Raw genomic sequence first — 26,598 nt, forward strand, 5'->3', positions numbered from 1 at the left:
ATGAGCCATATCGGAGGCGGCTCTCGTGGACGTGAGTGTGAAGAGCAGTAACCTTATGTTGCAACAGAACCATTAGAAGTTAGAGAGCTGTATAAATGGAATCCCAACAAATGTATGATAGTGTTACTCCCCCAGCTATACACCAGAACACATCCTGGGGTCAGACCCAATCTTGCAAGTTAAAAGTTCATAAACGACCTTGGATTTTCATAAATGACCTTGGGTTTTCACCTTCCTACCAATTTCTGACCAAAGGAATTGACCTAGAAGCATTCTTGATGCTTGGCATTTTCGAAGGAGTCCCCAAGTTGGTGACTTGCTGTCCAGGGTGACCCAGTCTTCATTACCTCATCAGAAAGATGAATGAGAATGTTACCATTGTTAGGACGCCCAGCAGCCTTCCGTACCACAGGTTGAAGCCTGCCCAGTCCTCTGCCGTCCACGCGAGCTCCGCTGTGCCCAGGCCCCTTGTTGCAGTCACCTCATTGAGTGTCTTCCTCTTACCCCCAGCTAAGCACAGTGCCCTCCTTCGGGGAACGGTCCCTCCTGAGGCCAAGCCCAGAGAGTGAGAGACAGTCTCACTATCTTGGCTCCCAACCATCTGCCTGCACTTCTGCTAAAACAAGAGTTGTTCTTCCGGCAGTTCATGGCACATTCGGGGTTCCCTGTCAACGTTACAGCCCAAAGGCATCACTTCTCTGGTCTTCCTTGTTCATTGTCCACATTTCACAGTGTTAATTGTGGGAAGCGTTACTGCTGAGAAAAGTAAAAAAAAATATATATAGGTAGAACCACAAGATCGAGATAGTACTCCAGATACGGAGTTAGAATGACATCGTTTAACTGACTTTCTTTCTCCTCTTAGACATGGAGTGATTTTTAATGTTTTATGTGTCTGATAATAACTCCAGTTTCCTTTCTAGGAAAAATGCTGACAATGCAGAGTGGTTTAAAAGATTAATAACATTTCCACTATTATTAGCAATTTGAATTTTTAGGAACAATTTGCATGTGGGCAAGAATTGAAAAGAATGTCTATATAATATAAAGTGAAGAAAATGTTTTTTTTTTTCCTTTTTCAGTAATGGCATGATGACTGCGTTTCCATTTATGGGTTCTTCTAGATTGTTAACAGTCTCATTTTCTGGATATTGAAAGGAAATAGGGCCACTAAAGGAAACTCTGGCTATTTCAAGGTCATGCACTTAGAGCATGTGTACCCATGGGATAAACACAGCACTATTTGAAGTCGTCCTTCATAAGGTGGTCTTTTATCTTAAGAGCATAGACTGAGCAAGAATAGCCAGGTTCAGAATCCCACCCAAGTCTCCCTGACTAAGGGACGTTGGACATATATATCACTTAGTCCTTTTTTGCCTGATTCACAGATACCCTTCTCTGTATAGGGGCAAAACCAATACTTACCACATAGGGTTGTGGTATTTAATAAGTGAACATGTAACTAAATTAGAATAGCGCCTGACAGTGTATTAAGAGCTTTATAATTATTAGCTGTAATCACAAGTTATTACTATTATTACCCTGCCTCATATCTCTCCATTGAAGTCTGAGTTCTTGGAAGAACTCAGTGAGTTCTTGGAAGAACTCAGTGAGTTCTCCCTCCTTTTCTCATTTGCCTAAATTTTTACCTAAATCAAGACATAGCAGCCTGGGGAAATCACTGGACCATAGTAGATGTGCGGGTTCATTTCCAAGTTCAAAAAAATCATTTTTCCTCTGTGTGCCGAGTTCTTCCATGCGTGCAAGGGTGACGCCTTCTATCAAGAGGATCCTAACCTTGTGACACCAGTAAGTCCGTGGGACGTTAAAGAGGTGCAGGAAGAGGGTGGCTTTTAACTTTCCATTTCATTCTGTGAATGGGTATGGATGGACCGGTCATTTTCTGATACATCCAGTAGACACTCAGTTGCTGAATGATACAAGAATAATGAATCCGGTAGACAGAAATCATGGTGTAGCTCTGAGTCCAGGTCAAGAAGTGTTCGTGAGAATCAGGAGACTTAAAGAGTCTGCTCAGACCTTCTGTTAGGCAGTGATTCAATGAGTTGGTCCAGGTCTTTCACAGTGAAGGAAGTGAGATCTCAGGTCCTCTGTCAGTGCTTACGTGCCGTCCACATACATGGCACAGGCCTAGCAGAGGTAGACCGTTCATAGACTGTTCATTGTAGGCAGTGGTTCTTTGTGGAGTAAGAGTAGCTTTTTCCTTGGTCCTCTCAATTTCTGCTCGCTTGTTTCTTCAACTGTACTATGAGGACACAGGTGCTATACAGGGAACCCTGGTGGCTTCGTGAGAAAGAGTTGAGCTGCCAATGCCAAGAAACACATCTTGAATCCACCAGCTGCTCTGTGAAAGATGGGCAGTCTCCCCTTCCCTGCCATTCACTGCCTCAGAAACCCCCCAGAGGGTCCACTGTGAGTCAGTTCCAGCTGGACAGGACTCAGCAACACCACTAGTATCTAGAGCTCCCGAGTGGACAAGTTATGCTGCCAACCCAAAGGTAAGCTGTTCGAAGCCACCAGCCGCTCCATGGGAGAAAGATGCTACTCTCTCCTGTCATGTGATTTTCAGCCTCGGAAAACTCACTGGAGGCTCAGCTGTGAGTTGGTTCCAGCTTGACGGCAATGAGTTGGGTTGATTTGACTAGTATCTACCTCATAGGGTTACTGTGGGGATTAAGTGAAATAATGTGTGTGGAGCACTTAAAACAGTGCCTGGCACTGCTGTTTGTTATTTACATCCTATTTACACCTTTGTAGTGATGTGGACAGAGATAGTTAGTTGTGCACATGTTCTTAAAAGGCACATTAGCATAATTGTTATTTGTGACATACCCATGTAATGGAATATCACGGAAACTTCAGAAATTAGGCTCACAGCAGCACTTATACTAAAATTGGAACAATACAAATATCAGCATGGCCCTGTGTAAGGGTAACACACAAATCTGTGAAGCGTTCCCTATTTTTTTTTAATATATATCTCTGTTCACAGAAAGGTTGGTGACAGGAAAAATGTTGTGTTGTCATTTGTTAAAGAACTGTAAATCTGGAGTAAAATATGTAAAAATAAATTTTTAAAAAATTCAACAGTATTTTAGCATTAATTAACCTATAAATTGAGATAACTGAAATTATGTTTCTCATTGTTTATACTTATTTTAACTAGTCTCTTAAAGATTACACTTTAATGCCAAGGAAGATCATCTCTTGATCATTGAATGATGGAATTTCCCAAGGTAAAATCCAAAATAAAGCAAACACTTAAGCATTAGGATATAAGATTATATAAAAATTATTTTTATCCCTATCTACTAGTAGTCTTAAAAGTAGATCATGAAATCACACAGTAACATTACAGTGGCATGCAAAACTTGAAACTTAGCAGTGAATTTTTAGTGAAGTCTGTAATAGCATCTGCACCCTGAAAATGAAAACCTTGCCAAAAGAAATTAAGAACTCAGTATACATGGTCAACACTTTACACGTTGCCGCACAATTTTAATTGACAACCGTCCTCAGAAACACATTTTAATTTATTCTTTTTTATGTGTGTATTGTCAAATTGGATCTGACTGGTACAGGAGGCGATTGTCCCTCCTTCAGCAGAGCATCTGGTGGATTTGAACCACGCACCTCTGGGATTGCAGTGCAGTTTCCTGCCACTAGGCCACCAGAGCTCGCCGGAAACACATTTTTTACCATCATTTGAGGCATTTAAGGAAGAGATCCACCATGCTGTAGGGTGGGAAGATGCACTTTGTTAAACAATTCATGAATGAACCTTTAGATTTCATTTTCACTCCAAAATTCCTCAGACTTGTGTAGGAAAATTTTAAGACCTCCTTGATTTGAATTTTAAATCTAAGTATAAATAACCTAGAATTACCAGTATTTAAAAAGGATAGTTACACTGCCTCCTTTTCCAAACTCACTGGAAAACTATGCTAGGACTCTGGGGGCCTAATGGGTAAGGATTTGCACTGCCAACACAAAGGCAGCTGTTTCAAATCCACCTGCTTCCCAAATAGAAAAAGATGTAAGTTCATCTTAATGATTTATAGCCACTGAAACCCTCTAAGAGGGTCAGCTATGCACTGCTTCGGGCTCAGTGGCAGACACCACCAGCGTTATCATGAATCTTAACATCATTGGAACCGAGAACAAGTCCAGAAACAGACTTGATCATATACTGTCAGGAGTTCCAACAATATCACTCAAGGAACGTCTGTAGAAAGGATGTTTTCAACCAAGAGTACTCTAATCACTGTTTTATTGAGGTGTGGTGGCAGTTGTTAGGTGTCATTCAAAACTACTACTCTTAGCGACCCTGTGAACGTCTGTCAGCTGGGTGACTATATAATCTGTGGCGGGAATTCAAGGTGAAACGAGGTGAATTTGAACTTGGTGGCATGAAATGAAGTAGATAAATTCTACATGTAGTAAAGGAAGTAGTCTTGGTGAGGAAGATGTGAGGAAGGACTAAGAGGTTGAGGGGCAGAGTGCTCAGGCCTAGATGTCCACCTGGGAGACAGCTAGGATTCTGACAGGCTGCATGGTAAATTGGGATTGCAGGGACAGGGCCAGAAAATGGTAATTCAGATAATAAACTCCATCCAAAAGGATACAATTTAAAAAAGTAAAAGTGTATGAAGCCAATGAGACTTACGAGGTTTTGGCAGCTCATTAGAAAATTCATCTAAAAATTAAAACAGGTTATGTCCACTGATAAAAGGGTTGTCTAATTTTGGGACATGGAATAGAAAACAGTGCTGCTGACAGGTAAAGGTTTTAATACCCCATCTGAGGAATTAGGATTTGAGGCAGTGGCTTATCCCAACTCCCTATCACCCCAGGATTGCTTTCTTTTTGAAGCTTGCAGTTTGAATCCACCAGCAATCTCCTCCTGGATGAGTCAGATCGGATTTGATGGTACACGCACACAATAAAAGTTAAAAAAAAAAAAAAAAATGACCTTTGACTCTCTAATCCAACATCTCCAACAACAATAAAAGTTAAAAAAAAAAAAAAACAACCAAGAAAACAAAAAACAAATCCAACAACAAACTTTTCATTCCATGCTCTCCCACATCTTTTTCAATCGTATGTGCAGACATAGTGATGTTACCTGTTTTATATGCTAAGAAGGTGCCCTGCTGATGTGGCACTGAAAGGTTGGCAGTTTGAAACCACCAATTCCATAGGAGCTCATTATGAAAACAGGTTAAGAAAGTAATTTTGCCACAGTTCCCTGCACACGTTAGCAGAGCTTTGTTCAGGGATCACTGGTGACATGCCACTGTTTTACATGGAGAGCTGGAAACAGTCTAGGGATCAGCTGAACTTGGGACACCAATTTGTGAGGCTAAGTCCCTTTCATTGCTGAGGGAGAGAATAAATACCAGGATGATTGATGCCAGTGGTGGGATTAAGGGTGACCCCTAGCCCAAAAGCCCATGAAAAGGAATCCCCCAAAAGCAGAAATACTAACCCCCACCCTCCCATTCCTCCTCGTCAAGGTAAAAAAATAAAAATGCCATTACCCTACTACTCAGCCTACCAATGAAAACAAATCACACAAGGTAATCATACTCTAAACATTATTTAATTAGGTCTACAATAATCTAGAAAACCAATTTGTGAGGATAAACCCCATTGGTGAGGGAGAATAAAGAACGCAGGTAGCTTTTGAGCTGAGGAACGGCTTTGATTTTGGGTAAGATCTGGGAGTCCACAGCTTTCTGGTCAATCTTGCGCTGCTCTGTAATCTCGTATTTCTGAAAAGAAAAATGTAACACTTGATAAGCATGTCACAGGGTCCAATTCCTTAGTCCACTAACAAATCCAGTGTCACAAGCCCTCACTTCGAGGAAAATAGTTAAAGGCCAATAGAGGCAACATCCCCTACAGGTTCTAAAACCAGTTTTCTGATTTGCACGTCTCATCAAATCTGATGATGCTGCCTAAAGAACCCAGAAAACAAACAACACACATCTGCCTGGCCTCACCACTGACAGCTTTTCTTGTGGCGTCAGGACACCCAGCCCCAACGCTCAGGGCCTCTTAGGACAGAACAGCCACTCACCTCCTTTTCTGTGTCGAAGATCTCGCCCTCCTGGTGGCGCGGCTTGCGCAGCTTCTTCTTCTTAAAGTAAGCATCAGTGAGGTGCTTTGGTATTTTGACACCACTGATGTCAACTTTTGTGGAGGTGGCAATGACAAATTTCTGGTGTGCTCTCCGCAGAGGAACACGATTGAGGGTCAGAGGCCCTAAGGAAGAAAAATGGGATGAAGGTAAATAATAGTCAAGGGCTGACTCTGAGCAGGCACAAAGGATGCATTTGGGGAAAATCAGCGCTCGAATCCACCAGTATGTTTTTTTTTGAAGCTGGGGGTGGGGAGGAGCTCCAAACTGTTCTTACTACTCCCAGCAGAGACTTAACTCAGGAGCTTTTTGTCCAAGGCCTTCCTCCCTCGTGTCTTTTTAAAGTCACACAGACTGGGGAAAAGCCAATCAAGTAGGCCAGGACCACCTTCTACCCCAAAGTATAAAGAATCTGACTGCTGACTACAAGGCCAACAGTTCAAGCCCACCAGACACTCCATCTCCTATAAAGATGTACTTGGTGATAAAACTGACATGCAAAAAGTAAGCTGGAGAGAACACAGAACCCAAGGATGTTCTTACCGGTCACAAGGAGCAAACCACTCTCCAGCTGCTTCAGGAAAACCACTCTCTGTAAGTTAAACAGAAATGCTAATGTACTCATGTTTCTACAGTTAGAGAACAACTTCGGAACCCACCAAAATACATGTGTGAAAAATGTCTTAACACGCTCAGTTCTGCTCTGTGCAACCGCACACTATAAACAAGGGTAAACTAAGCTGGTCATGACAGCCAGTCATACAAAGGTCATCAGCACAAGGAGAGGAAAGAGTCCCCCCGGAGGACAAGCCAGGGCCTCCAATGCCGCAGGCAGAAGCAGGGGCTCGTGCTCACCTTGCCCCGGTGGCGCCCTGTGAGGATGATAAGGATGGTCCCAGGGGTGATGCTTGCACGCAGCCTCCTCACGTGCTGACTGAAGGGCTTCTTGCCGTGGTTCAGCAGCTTCCGAGGCACGTCTTCAGTAGGGTAGTACCTGGGCTGGAGGGAGGGAGACCACCAAGGTACTTAATAGCCACCAGAGAAAGCAGAGTTCAACGTCTGGCACGTAAACCTTTGCCCCAACATTCTAATAGAAATATTATGCTATTTGTTTACTCAAATGCATTTATTCCCCCATTAGAGAAAAGTCAGAAAGCACCGCATGAGGAACCTTCGTGAACCTGTTAAGTTCAAGTTTGGCCAACATCACTGCTACTATTGTTTGGTAGTTAACGTCTCTTTCCTGAGCCCTCTAACAATATTAAACAATAGCCATTCAGAAAAACCACCAGCATACCGACTTTGTTATGAAGAACTACACAAAACATGGCTCACATGTTAAAGACAAAGAACCACCCGAACCAATTAGCAGGCCCCAAAGACCAGGCCAACCAAACTCATCCTTGAGTGGAAGCACACTTAAATGACCCTCCCACTGGGCTTCTGAGGCTGCAAACGCCACCACGTGCGTCTTCCATGTAGCTGCTGGTGGATTCGAACCCCCAACAAGTTTGCAATGACTGTACAGCTCCCTACGGACGGCAGCACCAGAACTCAGGACCAGGCACTTAGAGAAAACTGGCATCACGAAAACAGTCCTCCCCACGCTCCCGCAGGAGAGCTCAGCCCAGTCTCTCCAGAGCCAGGCGAGCCAAGTGCCACCTCCCTTCCCCTCTTCTCCATCTTCAGGGTAAGTGGTTTCTGCTCACCCTCAACATCCCCAAACCAAATGCTCTGTATTCTGGTTAGGAGCACGGGGCTCCTAGTCCGCAGGCAGGACAGCCTGGGCTACCCAAAGGCCATACGCCTCAGAATCCTCCTTTCCAGAGCTCACAAGTGGGGAGGCTGGCATTCAATCCTGCCAGATGCCCCTCACCAAGGCACAGAACCATCAGGATTTGAAAACAAACTAACAAGCCACCTCCCACCCATTGTCATAAATACAAAACGACAAGCAACAAGATAACGATAGCGTGTGGGTCACGAGTGAGCACCTCATGTTAATGAACTGTCTTGTTTTTAGAGTATGAAAGCACATCAATAAAACAAGCCATAGAGTGCCACCCCGCAAAGGTGTGACAATTCTCCTGGTGAGGGGCTTGGAATGTCCGAGGAGAAGGCGCAAACAGGCCCGTCCGTGGGGAGACCCCTGCCCCCATACACTCTAGGGAAGTAATGTTCCCGCGCCAAAACTTGATCCACAGTCACTGTGTTTCTTTTCATTTAACCCTCACACCACCCTGCAAGGCTATCCTTTTATTTGCTTTCTAAGGAGAAAACAGGACACAGAGAAAGAACCTTCTTCAGACCAAGCAACGAGAGCTAGGGCCAAGATGCAAACCCGCTCGGATAAGCCACTGCGCTCCGGACCCTCCCAAAAGCTCAGCACCCCAAATAACCCGACATAGGCCCGCATACCCTTCACCCTCCTCAAATTCTTACCATTTTTCGCAGTTTCACCACTCGGGTACCCCCATTCTTGTCACCACCGACTGGTTTTGTGACAGTAGCAAGAACCTTCTCCTTCTTCTTCTCAACCTACAAGAGGTGGCATTAAGACATCATGGAGCAGACCCAACTTGTGACAGACCGCCCGGCTGAGGGCTCCCTTCTCGTCCCTTACCCTGGATTTGGTGGCCGAGTACTTTCTCTTGTACATGGCCTTCCTGGAATACATGGCCGATCGGGAATACCTGCCGATTCCCCGGACTAAGACAGGGTTGCGGCTGCAGTGAGGTTTCCCCTTCTTGGGGGTTTTGCCTGTGGCCTTGGCTTTCTTAGCTTTGCCACTCGCATCTGCCTTCTTGGCTTCATGCTTGGCCACAGGCTTCTTCTCCTTGGGGTCTGCCTTTTCACCCGCCATCTGCCAATAAAGAAGAAAAAGGTTATGTAAAAACTCATCGGGAGGGGAGCTCTGGTGGCCTAGTGTCAAGAACTGCAACTACAATCCCAGAGGTGCACGGTTCGAATCCACCAGATGCTCTGCCGGGGAAGGAGGGGCAATCTCCTCCTGTACCAGTCAGATCTGATTTGACGGTACACTCACACAAAAATAAAGAAAATTAAAAAAACAAAAACAAAACAAAACAACCTCATCAAAGCAATATTCACATCACATCACCCTCCCCACCAAGGAGCCAGCATCCATCTCAGCTCCCAAGCCCCTTCCCAACCCCCCAAAACACCCAACTTCTCCCTAAACCAGCTTGAGGATCTAGAGATTTCGTAGCCTCGGAAAGTTCTGCCAAATGCTTAGTAGCCCCAAGTCTCTACGCTGTCATTCCCTTCTTATGAAATAAAAAACTTTAAAACTGACTTTAACAATCGTACAACATCAACAGGTCCCTAACCTTGAACGCGCAACCACGCTCTGCTTTTAAGATCAGTGACACATTTAAAAAAAAACTCAGTTTAGGAGACAAGCGTGCTAGTGAAGAAAGGCAAATAAGACAGCCTGCCCAAACGCGGACCCCCCGCAAAAAAAAAAAAAAAGTCAATAAACGCAAAGCCCTAAAAACAGCTTCCGGCCGCGAAGACGAGAAAATCCTATGTGGCCTCCGTTTCAAACATTAACGTGGCGGAGGAAGAACGGCACCGTCTTTGGCCACCAAGGCCCGGGTTCTAGAGCGCGCGCCGCCCGCCTGGCCCCCTCCAGCTGCGCCAGCCTACGGATCCCCGCCGGTCCCCGAATCTCCAGCCCCGGAGGGCGACGAGCGGCCGCAGGTTAGGCGGCACCCACCTCACCCGCTGCAAACACAGAGAAATAAGACGTCTAGAAGGCCTCTTAGCTGGCCACGAGGCTGTCTGACCCTTCTACGTGTCAACTTGGTGCCGTCCTGAGATGGATGGCGACGGATCCACAGCCTGAAAGCACGTCCCGAAAGCAAACACGTCCATTCTTACCTTGCAAGATGGGAAAAAGAACTAAGCAAGCCCCTTCCGGTCTATAAAGGATCACGGGAAGACGTTAGTAGCACTTCCTTCCTGGTGTGGAGCATGCTGGGAAATGTAGTTCTTTTAAAGGGAAGTGGCTGAGTAGTGAGTTAGACGTTGTACTACCAACTCAAAGGCAAAGGGTTCGAATCCACCAGAAATTCTGGTGGGGAAAGATAGTCAATACGGAAAACGTACTGAAGGTCAGCTATGAATTGCTCCTGACTCGACGGCAAAGAGTAAATGAGTGAATTATTTTTGTCTTAAAGTGTCTTCTTTGCCAATGGTCGCCATGACTCATGACGACACCTTGCACAACGTAAGGAAAGACTGCCCATCCCGTGATAGATTTTCTTTTAGACCCGTGTGATCCAAAAGGCTTTCACTGGTTAATTTTCAGACATAGAGTACCAGATTTCTTTCTGTTCAGTATCCTAGCGACATGCTAAGATGGTGGAGGATGAGGCCATGCATTGCCCAGGAGGTCTCCTGTGCTGAAAACAAAAATTCTACCAATAAACCACCAAAGGGCTCAACAATACTTCTGGGGTTCCAAAACAGCTTTACCACATTTTCATTTTGCTTAGTAAAGATACTGGAAAATAATTCACATTAAAAAAAAAAAAAATCTTTCCTGTGAGACCCTAATTGGAAAATTCTCATGGTTACGTTGGTTTAATGCTATCTTTTCTAATCTGAGTATAATCTCAATGGAGGCTGTTCCTTGCTGCTCTGGAGAGATACACCAGTAAAAGAAAAGCAAACAGAGAAACAATTACAAATTATCTCTGCTAGGGACGCTTTGGAGAAGATTTGAATTGATTTTGGTGTTTGGTTTGGATAAATAAACACACAAGTTAGGATGAAAATGGCAATTGGAACAATAAATGCAAAAGATGAAGGCAAGGAAAAGACTACACTACACACAATAGGGGCTGATTCTAAATTGTAATAAAATTAATCACATCAAACAACAGTGATTAATGTTATTAAAACAGTTCTGTGAATGATAGTGTGGAAAAACAATGTGATCTGTAAAGCTCTAAGGTGTGACCAGGATTTTAGGAGGATGAAGAGAACAGGTCACACGGCCTGTTGAAGAGCTGCTTCTTAAAATCAACAATATACTGAAGACAAATTTTTATGAGGAGCACATCAGTGTTCAAGTTCTTAGTTTATTCATTGTAGGAGAGTTCTTCATTTAAGAGATGGTAAGTCATGGTACAAAAATGAAAATTTTGAAGCAATACAGATGTATTAAATCCTAGCTCTGCTATTTACTAGCGCTATTAGCTTAATGAAACGTTATAACCATAATAACAGTTTACTTAAACTCATTGCCACTGAGTGGGTCTGAATCTTAGTGACCTGAGGCCAACACAAAGGCCAATGGTTCAAGTCCACCAACAGCTCTGTGGCAGAAGAATAGACAATCTCCTTCTATGTGATTTACAGTCTTTGAAAACTCACTGGAGGATCAGCTGGGTTGGTTTCCATTCGATGGTAATGAGTGAGATTTTTTTTAAGTAATTTAACGATTGGAAACAGCAGAGGCGCTCGGTTTTTAGGTTAAGGGCATTGCACACTTCGGCACCCGAGCTCCCTAACAATGATAAAGTACATATACAGGCCAGGGGCACTAGTGGCCTAGTCTGCAGAGTTGCGCTGCTCGCCCGGAGGTCACGCTTCCCGAGCAGTTCAAATCCACCAGCAGCTCGGATGATCAAAGATGGGCAGTTCCCTCCCATGCGATTTACATGCAGCCTAGGCAACCCAGGGGCTGGGGGGCGGGGGCTTTGCCGCTGAGTGATGCAGACCAAGCACAGTTCTAAAGCACTTTGCCTATTTAATCCTCCCGGTAACTCTAAGAAACCGAGGGGCAGAATCATTAAGACACTTTCTTAAGGTTGCATACCCAATACATGGAGCAACTGCTTTATGGAATAAAATGAATGACTCTCGATTTTGGTAGCCAGCGCCGTAGTGGAAGAGGTTGCGATTGGTCCGAAAGAGTTCGTCTGACACCGAGCGCAGAGCTCACACCCAACTGTCAAGATTTAAAGAAGGAAGTGAGGCCTCTCTAAGAAGCGAGCGGCGGCTGCTAACTGCAGGCGGACGTCGGGCACCAGCGCCCGCCCGCCTGCCGGCCCGTAAAACACCCTCCGGTGGACTGGAAGCCGGAAGTGGCTGTGGGCGTCGCGCGCGTGACGTCACGGAGGCGCGGGCCGCGTAGGGCGGGGGAGGAGGCGGAGCGAGCGGGGCCGGAGGGGCGGCTGCTTAGTCTCCGCGGTCTCCGGGCCTGGAGGGGGGGTCTGCGCGCGCCCGGCTGGCTCTGCCCCCTCCTCTCTGTCCGGTCCCGAGCGGGGCCTCTCCTGGGCCAGCCTGATGTGACGGGACCCAGCGAAGCCTGAGCAAGCAGCGGGCCCGTGTGCGGAGCCGGAGGGCGGGAGGAACATGACATCGCGGAGGTGAGGCAGCCCCGGGGCCCCCCTCTGCCTGGCTCGGGCCTCGGCTGGGCCCCCATCTTGGTCGTCCGCCCCGCCCGGGAGGGGGCGCCCCGGCCGGATCCCGGCCGCCAGGTTGGGCCGGGCAGACCCTCTCCTTGACGTCCCTGGATCTCGCGGCAGCGGGGGCCTGGCCCTTCCGCGCCCCCACCCCGCGGGTCCCCATTCATTTCCTGCCGCCCGGAGTTCCGGCTCGCGCAGCCCGGGGGATGCCAGCGGGCGAGCCGGGCAGGTAGAGGCGCCGGGGGAGAGTCGAGGACGCCGGCGGCCCGGCTCGGCGCCGCATTCCTGACCCATTGCCTCATGAGAATTGCCTCATGGTGATTCCGAAATAACCCTGCTCGCTCGGGGAGGCTGCTCGGCCGGGACGGCGGAGGGCAGGCGCTGGGCAGTCCCGGGCCCCTGACAGCCCGCTGGCTCCGGCCACTGCCTGCTGCGCCCCTTGGGAGACTTCGCTTTTGACCGAACCCCTGAGCCCCATATATATATATACATAAATATATATATGCCTTTGCATCTCCATTTCCCCCAACTCCTCACGTGCCAGAAATGGAAAAAGTGACTGTATCTGCAGCTATTAGAAGTATTTCCTTCCTCGGCAATCTTCGCTTGGGGAGATCGTGAGCGAAGGGAGCTCTAGCAAGTTAACTCAGGCCTTCACCCCAATCTCACGGCCCCATTTTTTTTAAGAGTCTGGAAACTGAGGCTCACAGTTAACGTCTTGGTAAAGGACGGGATTTGAACCCTAAGCCTGTCTCAACTCCGGATTCATGAGTCATGAGATCCCTTGAAAGCTAAGGCTGATAATAATACTACCTTTAATAGCTAACATCTATTTAGCGCTTCCTCTAAGGGAGCACGAACCTCTACAGCTCTGTGAAACCCTGTTAAGCTTGTATCCCCGTTTTACAGATCAGTAAACTGAGTTTCAGGAGTTAGCTTGCTAAGGTCAGTCACAAAGGCTTGGTGAAGTCAGCATCCGTGCTGTTAACTCACCACGGAGCAATTATTATTTTACAGCTATTGCTAGTCATTTGTCAGTCTTAATTCTGTTGTGAAACAGCAGTGTGACCTATTGTTTTCAGATAGTGACCCTGCTGTTTTCTGCTGCCAGTCTTTGTATATCACGCGCACGTGCAAGGCCCATTGTCTATTCTTCGTGACTGCCTGTGCAGTCTATGGTCACTGTCTTAGATGTTGGCAAAACAGTTACCAGCTGCTGGGGTTATTTGAACGAGATACACTGCAGAATATTAAAACCGTGTCCTGAAAATATACCTGCATGTTAATCATTCATGTATCTGGAAAGAAAAAGGGGAGAAAAGAGAAAACCCGAGCCCTCCTCTTGAGTGAGTGACTTGAATGGGTCCGTTGGCACATGTTAACAGAGCTGGATAATACATAACCGAGTTTCACCAGAAAAGTGTATAGCCTCCAATGGCCCAATTCTTTAGGGACCTTTTAAATAAGACAGTTGCCTATTCTTTAATCTGCCAAATAGTCATTGAGCCTTTTGTGCTTTGGGTCTGCTTTTTCCAGACAAGTAAAGATCTGCTTCTTTAGAAGACAAAAAGACGGGAGGGTGGGGGTGGGGAGAGGGGCCCCTCACTAATAGACACTACATTGTCCAGTCTACGGATTTAGCAGCACAAAAGTGTGGGTATTGCCAAGCCAGCAAGTGGTAAGGATGACACTTTGGAAGGGAGTTATTTCGCCTCCCCTCCTCCAGCTCTGATAATCATTGCTCACCTATTAGGGGATAGAAGGAGCTCAGGTGGTGGAGTGTGCTGCATTGCTAACCAAAATGTCAGGGGTTCGAAACCATCAGCTGGTCCAGGGGAGAAAGAGGGGCAGCCTTCTGTAAAGCCGTTACCTGCTACGAGGGTCACAGTGAGTTAGAATTGACTCAGTGGGAGAGGTTTTTCAGTGGGTGTTATGGATACAGAAAGAAAATGTGAACTCCTTGAGAATTCATATTATGAAAACAGTCTCCATACATCTTTAGGAATGATTTACTCCCCGTTTTTATAGTTTTTTTTATTGGTCCCCTCAATTTTTTTAAAGTAATTTTTTTAAAAAATTTTATTATTTCTTATGCGTGTACTGTCAAATGGGATCTGACCAGTACAGGAGGAGATTGTCCCTCTTTCTCGAGCAGAACATCTGGTAGATTCGAACCGTGAGCCTCTGGGGCTTTCAGTGCAGCTTCCTGCCACTAGGACACCAGAGCTCCCCCCAGTTTTTAAAAATTATTATTTGAGTTAAAGTTTACCAAGTATATTGGTTTTCTATTGAACCGTTGACAGTTTGTTTGAGGACATTGGTTGTAATATCTACAGCATAACCATATTCATCCAATTTCTTCCCTGTGATTTCTCATTTTCATAACTCCTACTGTCCTGACCCCTCTCTGTTTTCGGGCGCTGCTCTTTGGACGGTACAAACTTGGTTATGCTAAGGAACTTGGTGTTACTGGTCACCTTAAAGACCTGTCTGTTGTTTAATGGAAAGTTGAGCCAGGGAGTGAATTTTTTTTTGGGATTTGAAGCGTGACTTAAGCGCCATAGTTAGGAGAGTTCAGTCAGTTTCTGTCAGACCAACAAGCCTGTCCGTTTTGTGTGTATGTTTTGTTTTGTCCCACATTTCCCCTGCTCTGTCCAGGATCCATCCAACTGTGACCCCTTTCTGAGTGGTCAGCAGGGGGAGCCAGGGTCTTAGGGTTGCGGAAGTTGTGGTCCATTAGTCCAGTTGTTTCTGTACATCTTTGCTCTTCTTAATACTTATAAAAATTTTAATGAACATTTACAGAAAAGTTGAATTTTCATTCATTCATTGTTGAACATTTTTCTCCCCTAGTTCACTTTCTTTTTAAAAATATTCATTCACTGTTGCACAATTACCTTCCTCTTCCCGCCTTTGCTCTCCCCCAGTCTTTTTTTTTCAATGTACCTCTTATTCTGGACTGTTGTCCTACATGTAATGCCTAATCAAGTATTCCTTTTAAACAGTTATTTCCTTCATCTGTTCTAATGCAGTGCTCATTATCTATGAACTTTTTAAAAATTTTTTTAATCCATCTACTCTTATTCTATTCTCCTCCCAACCTCCCATGTCAGTCCTGCTTTATAATAGTGGTGTTATGCAGTATTTGTCCTTTTGTGACTGAGAGATTTCACTCAGCATAATGTCCTCCAGGGATACCCATGTTGTGTAATGTTTTACGAGTTCCTTGTTTTTCAGTGTTGCATAGTATTCCGTTGCATGAATATACCATAGTTTTTCCATCCATTTGTTTGTTAATGGGCACTTTTGGGTTATTTCCATTTCTTTGCTACATCTTTGCTTTTCTTCCCCCTTCTTTGTTCTTGACATGGAGAGAACATCTAAGTTGCATTTTAGAGGATTGCTTGAGAGATTTTAAGGCTCCAGTCAGTATTCACCAGAGAAAGAAACATGTCTTTGTGATTAGTAAGAAAACTAATGTGCAGAACAACCAGGGTAGGGGAGAACCACTAGGGAAAGCATTAAACTGCTTTCAGAGAAAAACACAACGTAACGATTTAAAACCCCAACCCCTAATGTGGACTAGTTTTTTTAGGTTGGAAGTCTGCTGCTTATTTCTGATCAGTTTTATTCAGGTATGCTTGTTCTAGTAAAATGCACATATTTAAAATACTTAGGTATTGACATGTGTTGCTAATGGTGAAACCAGGATAAACACTGAGATAGAACATGTCCCTCACCCCCTTGAGCTGTGTCCTCGTGCCCTTTTATAATCCCTTCCTTGTTCTCAGGCAGCTCTTCTGCTTTCTGTCACTAGAGTAACTTTGCATTTCCTAGAATTTCATATGAGTGGGATCGTGTGTGATCATTTTGGTCTGGCATAATTAGCTTGCAGTTTATACGTGCCATAGTGTATGTCAGCAGGTATTTCTTTGCATTGTTGAACAACATCCCTATGTCTGGATGTCCCATGGTTTGTTTACCCATCATCTGTTGATGGACACTTGGGTTGTTTTCCACATTTTTTGGCCTCTGAACATTCGTACACATGTCTTTGGAGGGACATTCACTTTTATTTCCCTTAGGTAAATACCTACGGGGGGGGGGGGGGATGGAGGGATCAGATAGTGGATGTATGTTTAACTTTTCCAGAACTTGCCAGGCTGTTTTCCAGAGTAGTCATGCTATTTAAATTCCTACTGGCAGCAGATGAATGTTTCCGATTCCTCCAATATCCTTGACAACACTTGCTATGTGAGCCTTTGAAAAAAATTTGTATTCAATCTACGAGGCATCTCGTAGGGAGCTCTGGTGGCTTAGTGGTAAGCAGTTGCACTGCCCATGCAAAGGTATGCAGTTCAAATCCACTAACTGCTCCACTATGAGAAAGGTGGACAGTCTCCTCTTGTGCAATTTACTACCTCTGAAAACCTCCTGGAGGGTCAGCTGTGAGTCAGTTCTGACTCAGCAAAACACAGCAACAACAACAACAGGCATCTGTCTCATGGGTGGTTCACTTTGGCTCCTTAACGGTGAATAAGTTTTGAGCACCATCTCCATCTGCTTGCTTGGCATCTTCTCTAAGAAGCTTTGGTGGCGTAGTGGGTCAGGCGTGTTTTACTGCTAACTAAAGAGGTTCAAACCCACCAGCCACTGCTGGGGAAAGAGGTGGCCATCTGCTTCCTTAAAGATTACAGACTGGGAAACCCTGGGGGGCACTTCTGCTCTGTCCTATAAATAGGATTACTATGACTTGGAATCAGCCTGATGGCAAATGAGTTTTTCCATCTTTTTTTTTTACGAAGTGCCCGAATCTTTGCCTGTTTATGCCCTTAGATATGTCTTACTGTTACTGAGTTTTGAGAGTTCTTTATATAATGTTGTTCTTTGTTGTGAAGGTGATATTCATAACAGCACCTTCACGCAAACAAACAAAAGACAACCCCAACCAGACCTGCTGCCACTGCTCCAACTTACAGTGACCGGATATGATGGAGTAGAACTGTCCAATAGGGCTTCAGGTTCAGCCTGGAGACTAAGGTGAGCCTGATATGGGCTGTGATCTTTGTAATTACTTGCTGTGGATCAGAGAGCGAGAGAATATCTAAGGGTGACACAGGAAGGATCAATGCCTTTGTGTTGTGGTGCTGGAGAAGAATGTTCAGCATTCCATGGACCACCAAGAGAACAGGCAGGTCTGTCCTGGAGAGGGTGAAACAAAGTTGTTCCTTAGAGGCAAGGGTTTTGAAAGTCCGTCTCACATACTTTGGGCATGTTGTCAGGAGGGACAAGTCCTGGGAGAAGGACATGATGCTTGGAAGGGTGGAAGGACAGATGGTGCAAGAGAGGAAGACCCTGGATGAGATGGATTGAGACAGTAGCTGGGATAATGGGATTAGGTGTGTCTGAGACAGTGAGACTGGCTCAGGAGAGGGCAGGGCTTGGAGGTGTTATGCATATGAGTCGCACACACCACCACCACCACCACCAATCTTCACGGGGAGTAAATCACCTGGCCTTTTCTCCTGCAGCGGGGCTGCTGGATTCTACCCAAGACTGTTCAATTAGCAACTGAATGCTTCACCACTGGATATATATAGTCTGGATTCCAGCCCTTTATCAGAAGTGCCAGTTCTCTCCCCGCCCCCTTCACATTGCTAACTTAGCTTCTCATTTTCACAGTGGATTTTGAGGAGCAGAGGCTTTTTATTTTGATGAAGCCAAGTCTGTCCGTTTGCTCTTTTATCAGTCATGCTTTGGGGATAGTTTAGAAGGAATCTTTTGCCTAGCTGAAGATCTCAAATGTTTTATTTTCTAAAAAGTTTAGGCTTAATGATTGACTGTGAGTTAATTATTGAGTGTATAATTTTTTTCTTTCCCCCCCCCCCGTTTTGATATCCAGTTATTCCATCACTGCTGAAGAGACTGTTTTGTCTACTTGGAGTTTGCCACCTTTGTTAGAAATGAGTTGCATATTTGTGTGTGAGTCTGCTTAGGTTCCATTTAGCTGGCTCAGTTACTGTAGTTTTTAATAGAAGTCTCGAACCGGATAGTTTTAGCTCTCCAAAACTGTTCTTTTACAAATTCGTTTTGACCTCAGTGTTCCTCCATTCAGCAAGTGGTTTATTGAATCAGGTAGGAGACACAATAAGATAGACAAAAGCTTTGTTCCTGGCTGGGAGAAGAGACAAATACAAGGATGAATAGAAGAATTCCAGGTGGTGATGCATGGTAGGAAGATAATAAAACAGTCGGCATAGTGTGTTACCTATCAGGCTGCTAACAAGAAGATTGGAGGATTGAACCCAGCAGTCTTTGCATGGCAGATAAAGATTTACAGAAGCCCTCAGAAACCCAGTGGAGTGTCTCTGTGAGTTGGAATTGACACCATTAGCATTGGGTTTTATTTGGTTTATGGAGAACATGGTTCATTTTGATAAGGCATGTGTTATTTGTCTTATTTTTACCTGTAATCATGTTATGCTTCAGGGTTTGTTTTTTTTTTTATGACATTTAGAAAAGGGTCTCTGTGAGGAGGTAATAATTCGAGCAGAGGCTGAAATGCAGTCTTCCTCTGAGTTCTATTCTGTCTTGCTTGTTGAAATAATTATTTTTTTTGTTTGTTTTAAACTTTTTATGGTCATTTGGCTGAAAGTTTCCAGAGCCTGTTGGGTTTTCCATTCAACACTGGTCACATTTATTGCAAAGCCCACAGCCTAATAGCACTCAAAAGAATTCTTTTTAATTAGTGAGTTTAGGGCTTAGTGGGTTTTTCTGGTTTCTTTTTAAATGTGTCTATGTAGCAATACGTAATGTGTATTGGGTCTATGTAGCAATATGTAATGTGTATTTACTTTGTTGCTGTATGCTGTTTGTTAAGAATAGAACTTCCTCATAGGATACATTTCCCCCTTCCCTTTCAATACAGCACATGGTGGGTTTTCATCCAAGCATGCACAGTTATTTGCTTTGTGACACTAACTACAGTATCCACTATGTAAGGTGGCTGTGCGTCCATGCTGCCCTTTGACCCGACTGGTTGGTTGTCCCCAGGAAGAAGTGCTCTGAGTGTTTCCCAGGCTATACAGCCTTTACAGAATGGATCACCAGGCCTTTCTCCCCAGGAACGGCCTGTGGGTTCAAACCTCTGACCTTTTGGGTGGCAGCTGAGCTGTGCCACCAGGGCTTCTCAGGTTTTTAAATTTTGTGTGTATTCAGCAGTTAGAATGTCCGTCTATTCAATGTCCTGATTGCTTTCAACAGTGTAGGGAGGGAAACTGAGTAAATGAATGACGTGCCCCCGGATGATTGGCAACAGTGATGGTGAATCAGGATTGTGAGACTGCTCGTCCGCCCGCCTCTCCTCGCACAGCTGACCAATCAGGTGGTCCGTCTGCACGTGGTCCATCCTTCCCCTTTGCTTTCTTCTCTCTGACAGGTCAGGACCAGGACTCGAGCTAAAACGGGCAGGCAGTTTAACGTATTCCCAGGCCCTAAAGCTTTTGGTTTATTTGTGGCAGGACAAGTACATTTTGTCCCAACCTCTCCCTGGTGGCCATGTTTGTTTATCTCCTGTGGGAGTAAATAAACTTGCCCTGTTGAAAAAGGACAGTTCCCCCTCTTTATTAACGTCAATTTTTTTAGGCGTCTTTATTAACGTTATGTCCGGCTTTAAGGTCAGGTTCTTGGCCAGAGCTGCTTACGTGTAGGGGCCGCAGCTAAGACCGCTTCACCTCCTTGCACGTCCGTTAATGTGGAGACCGCACAGGGCGCCCCAGGCCCTGCAGAAAAGACTAAGCAGTACTGGGGTTTGCAACTGCGCCTCACGGGCCTCCGTGCACTTTGTCACAGCTGTGGGACAATAGAGGACACTGTGCTAATCCCTCCTGCCCCTTTGGAAACACAGGCGACACTTGTCATATGATACTGATGTGCTTGTTTGTTTTCTTTAAAATGATTCATAGAAGATTTAGTTAAGCAATAATACATATAGTCATCACAGTCCAACTGTTAAATTCTCCATCCAGTTTTCCTTTCCTATCTCTGTCAGTGTTGAAAACGTGATACCAGAAGAAGAGGGGCCCCAATGTCCAACACAGCCCCCCTGAGTGAGAGCTTGGGAGTGGGCCTAAAATTGGGGTGAACATTTGCTGAGCTCGCACAGGTCCAACGAGTGAAGGCAGGGTCTCTGATGATTGACTGGCAGTTGGGGTCATCAAGCTGAAGCAGATATCCCATTTAAGCTAGGATATGATGGCCAGCCACTCACTTTGAGCCCGCTGGGTCTCCGGAGAGATGTCGTATCCAGCTGGGTTGAAGGTAGCAGGTAGGGTGGCCTGGCATCATGGCTTGTCTTTTGGGAACAACATCCTGGCTACCCAATGCTGATGTTTTCAAGGAAAGGCAAGCTAACCCTAGCTTGAGCTTCTGGGAGTCATAGATAGTGACCATGAACTTGAGAACCCTGAGATGGACTCAGACACTGTAAAGTGCAGCCCAGCTCATCCTCGTGCATGCTGGAGGGTTGTGTGCAGTTAACAAGCAGGTACGTGCAAGAGTCCTGGGCAGCACGGAAAGAAATATGAAGATAATGTCCATGTTTGCAAGGAGCATTTATTTGGTTTAGAGGAGATAGCCTTGCGCACCAGCATCAAATGTTTTTGGTAGATTTTTTTTTCTTTTATATTCAAAAAGGTTCTCATCTCTACTCATGGGGTGGGCAGGGGTTATTAGTCGCGTTGAGGAGATCTGATAACCACACCACCCCCAGTCCATGAGTACAAGCCTGAAAACAGCACCATTAGGACAACAGAATGCAAAAGACTACTCTGTAGGGCCTTAGAGAAAACATTTTTGTCCTGGTTGAAAACAAACCTTCAAGAGTGAGAAAAGAAATTGAGCTTGGTTGAAAATCACATAGACGGCCCCCTCAGCCATTCGTGTAAACAGAGAGAATAACCGCATAGAAGGTGATTTTGTGCACACTGTTTGTTGGTGGGGGAATCAGAGGAGTCTGATAAAGGCAGGACTTAAGTGAAATTGATCGGTACAGAAGTCTCTTTCTCGCTCTCTTTCTGTGTGTTTGTAGATGCGTGTGTATTTGTTAGTGCGTCAGAGATGATGAAGGTGGCACAGGACAGGTCAGGATTCAGCTCTGCTGTTCATAGAGTTGCTATGAGACATACGTGACTTGACGCACTTAACAGCAGTGAGTTGACCCCGAGTCATGGTGACCTCGTGCACTACAGTATGAAACCCGCATGATCTGTAGGGTTTCCATGGACTGATCCCCCCACCCCCCCACCCCCAAGTAAATCCCCAGGCTTTTCTTCCTGGTCTGTTTGAATTCGGAAGCTTTGCTGGAATCTGTTCAGCATTGGACTCGTGCACAGCCTCTGCTGGCGTCAGGGTGGTAGCTTCTCTTGAAGTGCCTTGGCTGGGAATTGAACCAGGCCCTCACACACGGACGGTGAGAGTCCTAGGAAGGAGCCGCTGCTTTCCCTCGCTTGCCTCTGCACGCTCTCTCAGCGTATGGATACACGTGTCCATCTGTGTGTATAACCAGAAGGGCCAGACCCATTGTTGTCGAGTCAGTTTTGACTCAGTGACCCTCTAGCAAGTTCCCAAAGTTGTAAATCTGTACAGGAACAGATGGCATCATCCTTCCAAGCAGCTGGTGGATTCAAACCACTGACCTTTGGGTTAGAGGACCAGCATGTAACATACTGTGCTACTAGGGTACCTTTATATATGTTTACATACACACACGCAGCAATCGTAAATTTACTTAACATAGTACATGGCCACTGGATTCATTTGCTCGTCCCTGTAGGACTTTTGGTTGGATGTTATCTAGACAGAAGGAACAATGGAAAACTGCCTTTTGGAACTAGAGCATGTTATTTGAAAGGAGAATTGAGAGCCAGTGAAGAAGTTACTTGGAAGTAAAGGCTGTGGCTGAATTATAAAATGTTCACATTTCTTAAATTGTGAGAAAAAGAAATGACATTTATTATTTGAAAAAAGAAATTTAAAGCCATAGCCTGTAGATCCAAGGCTGTACCTTCCTTTTGGCTCACCCTAATGAAACATTGGTCTGTCCATTCAGGAGCTGCACATTAAGGGTCTGCTGTGTGCCAGGCACAGTTCTAGGTGCCAAATGTTCTCAGTTTTAGGAAACAGCGTGTAGGAAAGTTCTCGGAGGGTCTGAAGGACCACAGGGAGCACGAGGAGGGGAGGGGGTCTAGGAAACACTAGCCCCTCTGTGTTTGTGGACCCAAGATTGGATTTTAAGAACCAAGCCAACCCACAGAAGGATGAGCTTAGGGTAGGAGCATGCGCCAATCTGTTTAAAAGGACCAATCCTGCCCGCTGCCGTGCAGGGAGAAGGCAGGAGGACCCACGGGCGGTGAGAGGGACTCTAGAAGGAGGTGACAGCCATTTCCCTGGGTTGCCTGGTCATTAGAACAGAGACGCTGACCCCTGAGACACCACGAGAAGATAGTGATGGCTAGCGGGAGCCGTCCACTGCCACTTTAAAAGCTGCCTTGACAGCATCCCCCTAGCCTTCTGCTGTTTCCAGGTCTTGTCCCCGCTGACTGTCTCTGCTCATAACTTCTACTTTTCCTCTGGAATATGAAAATTTAATCAGAAGAGAGGAACATTCTTGCAATCGGCAAAAAGTCCCAAGCTAGAAACTTCCTCTCCAAGAATAGAGGTATTGATTCCCCGAAGGAGCAGGTCAGAAAGACCCAGTATCACCCTGTAAGAAAGCTTCTGCAAGAAACTCAAATTAGACTTGGGTGGGGGGGTGTCCCTGGATAAATCCCTTTTTAGAATAAGCAGCCTTGACAGTAAGTTCCTGAAATGACCTGCCTGCTTGGCAAGTTCCCCACACCGCTGGGGGAAGGCGATCCTTCGATGGAGCCAAAGAATCAGCTTCACTGCATTTTTCTTTTCGTTCATCAGCATTTTTTTTTAAATTAAACTCACTTGACATAAATAAGTTGGTGACCTCAGAGAGCTACAGCGCCTTTGCAGAATTTGCATTCACTGCTGAGGGATTTCGGTTTCTAGCAGGGGCTCCGTAAACTCTTTTGCAGATAAGGATCCTGCCTTTTCTTTCCGGAAGCCCACCGGGTCACTGGGCCCCCAGGCAGGAGGTGCTGAAGCCTGGATAGGCTTTGATTTGAAGCTTGTGCGTGAAGGAGCTTTGATGGCACTGTAGTTAAGGAGTTTGTCTGCTAACCAAAAGGGCAGCTGGTTCCAGTCCACCAGCTGCTGCCCCTGAGAAGGACAAAGCCGCCTATGTCTGTAAAGGTTTACAGCTTTGGGAACCTTTATAGGTGTTTATAATCCTTAAGAAAAAAAAAAGGGAGCTCTGATGGCCTAGTGGCAAGGAGCTGCAACTACAATCCCAGAGGCTCACGGTTCGAATCCACCAGATGCTCTGCTGGGGAAGGAGGGACAATCTCCTCCTGTACCAGTCAGATCTGATTTGACGGTACACTCACACAATAATAATAATAATAATAATAATAATAATAATAATAATAATAAAAAAATTAAAAAAAAAAGTGTTTCTAATTCTTAACAAGGAGCCATGGTCATGGAGTGGGTTACATAGTTACAGTCTATAAAATTTATAGTCTGGGAACCTTTTAAGTGTTTATAATCCTTGCTAGAAGCCCTGGGCATGGAGTGGGTTAGATATTTAGGGATCTCTGGTGTCCTAATGGTAAGAAGCTGCGCTGCAATCCCAAAGGCACGTAGTTGGAGCCCACCAGCTGCTCCGCGGGAGAAGGGTGGGAATTCTCTTCTTTTACAGTTTCCTGCTTCTGAAAACCCACTGGAGGGTCAGCTCTGGGTCAGTTCCCATAGATGGTACTCAACAACAACCATCATCAGAAGGCTGGGGATCTGAACCCTCCAGCTTCTCCACAGGAGCAAGAAGAGGCAGCGTGTTCTTGTGAAGAGTCATGGCCTGAGAAATCCAGTGGGGCAGTTCTGCTCTGTCTCACAGGGTCACTCTGAGTCGGGATTGTCTCAGCAGAGTGAGAGAGTAATTGTCCTTGAGATCAACTCTACAAATCAAGACTCCCCAGTATTCCATCCAGTCAGGGGCTGAATTCACCGCTGCTTTCAATGCAAGCAAAGGAGAAGGATGGGTGATCTCCCTTGCTGTTTACAGCCTGGTGATCCCAATGGAGAGCTGGCAGTGATTTTGAGCTCCTGTGTTTGCTTATTACTGGAGCCCTGGCCAGTTGGAGGGGAGCTCGGGTGGCCGAGTGGTGAGGAGCTGCGCAGCCAAGCCAAGGGCACGTGGTTTGAATCCTCCAGCTGCCGCCCAGGAGAAAGATGGGCAGTCTCATCCCTTGCAGTCTGAAAACTTGCAGGAGGGTCAGCTATGGGTTGTTCTGACTTGATGGCAAAGAGTTGGTGGTGGTGGTTTGGAGGTGTCCTATAAGCTACCAGATTGTTGGTTTGAATCCACGAGCCCCACTGGGTGGGAGGAAAATGGACAGTCTCTTGCTGCGATTTACAGCTGTGTCACAGAGGGTCACTTTGCATAAGAATTGCCCCAATGGCAGCAGGGGCAGTTTTTGGTTTGCTGCTTATTGGTGACTACAGGTGCTGCAGATGAAAACCATCAGTGACTGAAGACAGACTTAGTTAAAAATGTAACTGGGATAACTTACAAAAAGCTTTTTGATCAAAGAGCTCATGAAAAAGAAATCAACTATACTGAAGCTCCAGTAGATGGGTCATGGAATAGACATTGCACATTCTGATGATGTGGGCTGTGAGCCAGAAGGTCAGTGGTTCAAATCCACCAGCTGCTTCTTGGGCAAAAGATGGGCAAGTCTCCTCCAGGGAAGATTTACAGCCTTGGGAACCTGGTAGTAGGCCCCCCATGAGTCAGACGGCAGTGGGGTGGGGTGGGTTTTAATGATACGCTATTTGCCATAATAGTCAGCCCCTGGGACACATGGAAATTTCTGAAAAGGCAGCATACCATAAATTATATATGTCACATGGTCTATCCGCAACCACTGTAATTATGCAGAAGCAGTATCTCGCTTGCCTGTCTTTTACAGTAATAACGAGTGATGATGGTGAGAACAGAAGTGATAACTAATGCTTATTAAGCCTTTGCTCTGTCTAGGCTCTGTACAAAATGCTGGTTACCAAGGTTCCTTGGTAAACATCCCTCTTACCTGTTTGTTCACTCTTGATAATATGATAGTTATAATTACAAGTTATAATGCAATCAGATGGTTTCCTTAGTGAAATGAGACGAGGAGGCCCACCTGCCCGACTTTATCTCTCGCTCCTCATCTACTTAATGGGTGTAGGTGGCATTTACCCACCCTCACTTATGGTGGGAGCCACTGATGGGCCTTTTCCCCCAGGGTTGGCACACACAGGTTACTATTGGTGAGTATTATTCCTTTAATCTGTTCTCAGGTGAAGATACCTGGTCGCCGGGAGGCCCATCTGGATGCAGAATTGCTTTAGAACATTTCTTTTAGAAATAAGTGTTGAAAAAGAAAAAGCTCGTTAGACCACTTTGGCTACCATGGCTATGGCTCCTGTAGGCCCGGAAAAAAAAAAAAGTATAAAAAAGTGATGAAATAAAGTGACTAAAAGCTTGAATTCTGCACACTGACATTCGGCAAGCATTCACCCAAAGTTGCTGTAGTTGGGACCAGCAGTCATGTTTTATAAGCCAATGTCACTCTTCCTCAGCAACCCTAGAAGTGAGAGGCATTCAGGGTTTTCCGTATTCATTTCTGTACTTAGAGTGGACTTCTGGGGGTGGATGTAGAGAAGCTGTCGGCTTCTCACTGGCTCCCCTCTGCTCTCCTGCACGATGTAGTTCTTGGGAAGCCCTGGCTCATAAAGGTTTTTCAGAGCACTTTTTTTATGAGGGCTTGTGCGGAGGGTACACAATCTCTCTGGGTTTTGGTGTTTCCTTTCACTTGTAGATAATCA

General features: G+C 45.6%; 2 protein-coding genes across 2 annotated transcripts in view; one reads left to right on the forward strand and one right to left on the reverse strand.

Annotated features, from left to right (window-relative positions):
• Nucleotides 1-5,642: 5,642 nt before the first annotated feature.
• Nucleotides 5,643-9,026, reverse strand: RPL6 (ribosomal protein L6). The gene is made up of 6 exons (XM_006900979.1): nucleotides 8,787-9,026; nucleotides 8,606-8,701; nucleotides 7,019-7,162; nucleotides 6,707-6,755; nucleotides 6,104-6,288; nucleotides 5,643-5,795 (listed from the first exon to the last, which is right to left on the reverse strand). The coding sequence occupies exons 1-6, from the start codon at nucleotides 9,024-9,026 to the stop codon at nucleotides 5,643-5,645; spliced, it is 867 nt and encodes a 288-aa protein (XP_006901041.1).
• Nucleotides 9,027-12,255: 3,229 nt separating this feature from the next.
• The window catches only part of PTPN11 (protein tyrosine phosphatase, non-receptor type 11), an 87,657-nt gene continuing 73,314 nt past the window's right edge, over nucleotides 12,256-26,598 (forward strand). The window contains exon 1 of the mRNA XM_006900980.1: nucleotides 12,256-12,564. Coding sequence (XP_006901042.1) covers nucleotides 12,551-12,564 — 14 coding nt within the window. The 5' untranslated portion in view covers nucleotides 12,256-12,550. The remainder of the gene's footprint in view (nucleotides 12,565-26,598) is intronic.

The sequence above is a fragment of the Elephantulus edwardii genome, unplaced genomic scaffold (assembly GCF_000299155.1).
Source record: "Elephantulus edwardii isolate Elephantulus edwardi_28Jun2011 unplaced genomic scaffold, EleEdw1.0 scaffold00304, whole genome shotgun sequence".
Classification (NCBI taxonomy): Eukaryota; Metazoa; Chordata; class Mammalia; order Macroscelidea; family Macroscelididae; genus Elephantulus; species Elephantulus edwardii.

What these genes read in the sequence shown, in the direction of transcription:
- RPL6 (XM_006900979.1), bottom strand. Translation starts at nt 9,026, where the DNA reads ATGGCGGGTGAAAAGGCAGACCCCAAGGAGAAGAAGCCTGTGGCCAAG. An exon ending in TGGTGAAACTGCGAAAAATG is followed by an intron (nt 7,163 to 8,605) that starts GTAAGAATTTGA and finishes CCCTCCCTCCAG; the next exon opens with CCCAGGTACTACCCTACTGA. An exon ending in TCTTCGACACAGAAAAGGAG is followed by an intron (nt 5,796 to 6,103) that starts GTGAGTGGCTGT and finishes TTTTCTTTTCAG; the next exon opens with AAATACGAGATTACAGAGCA.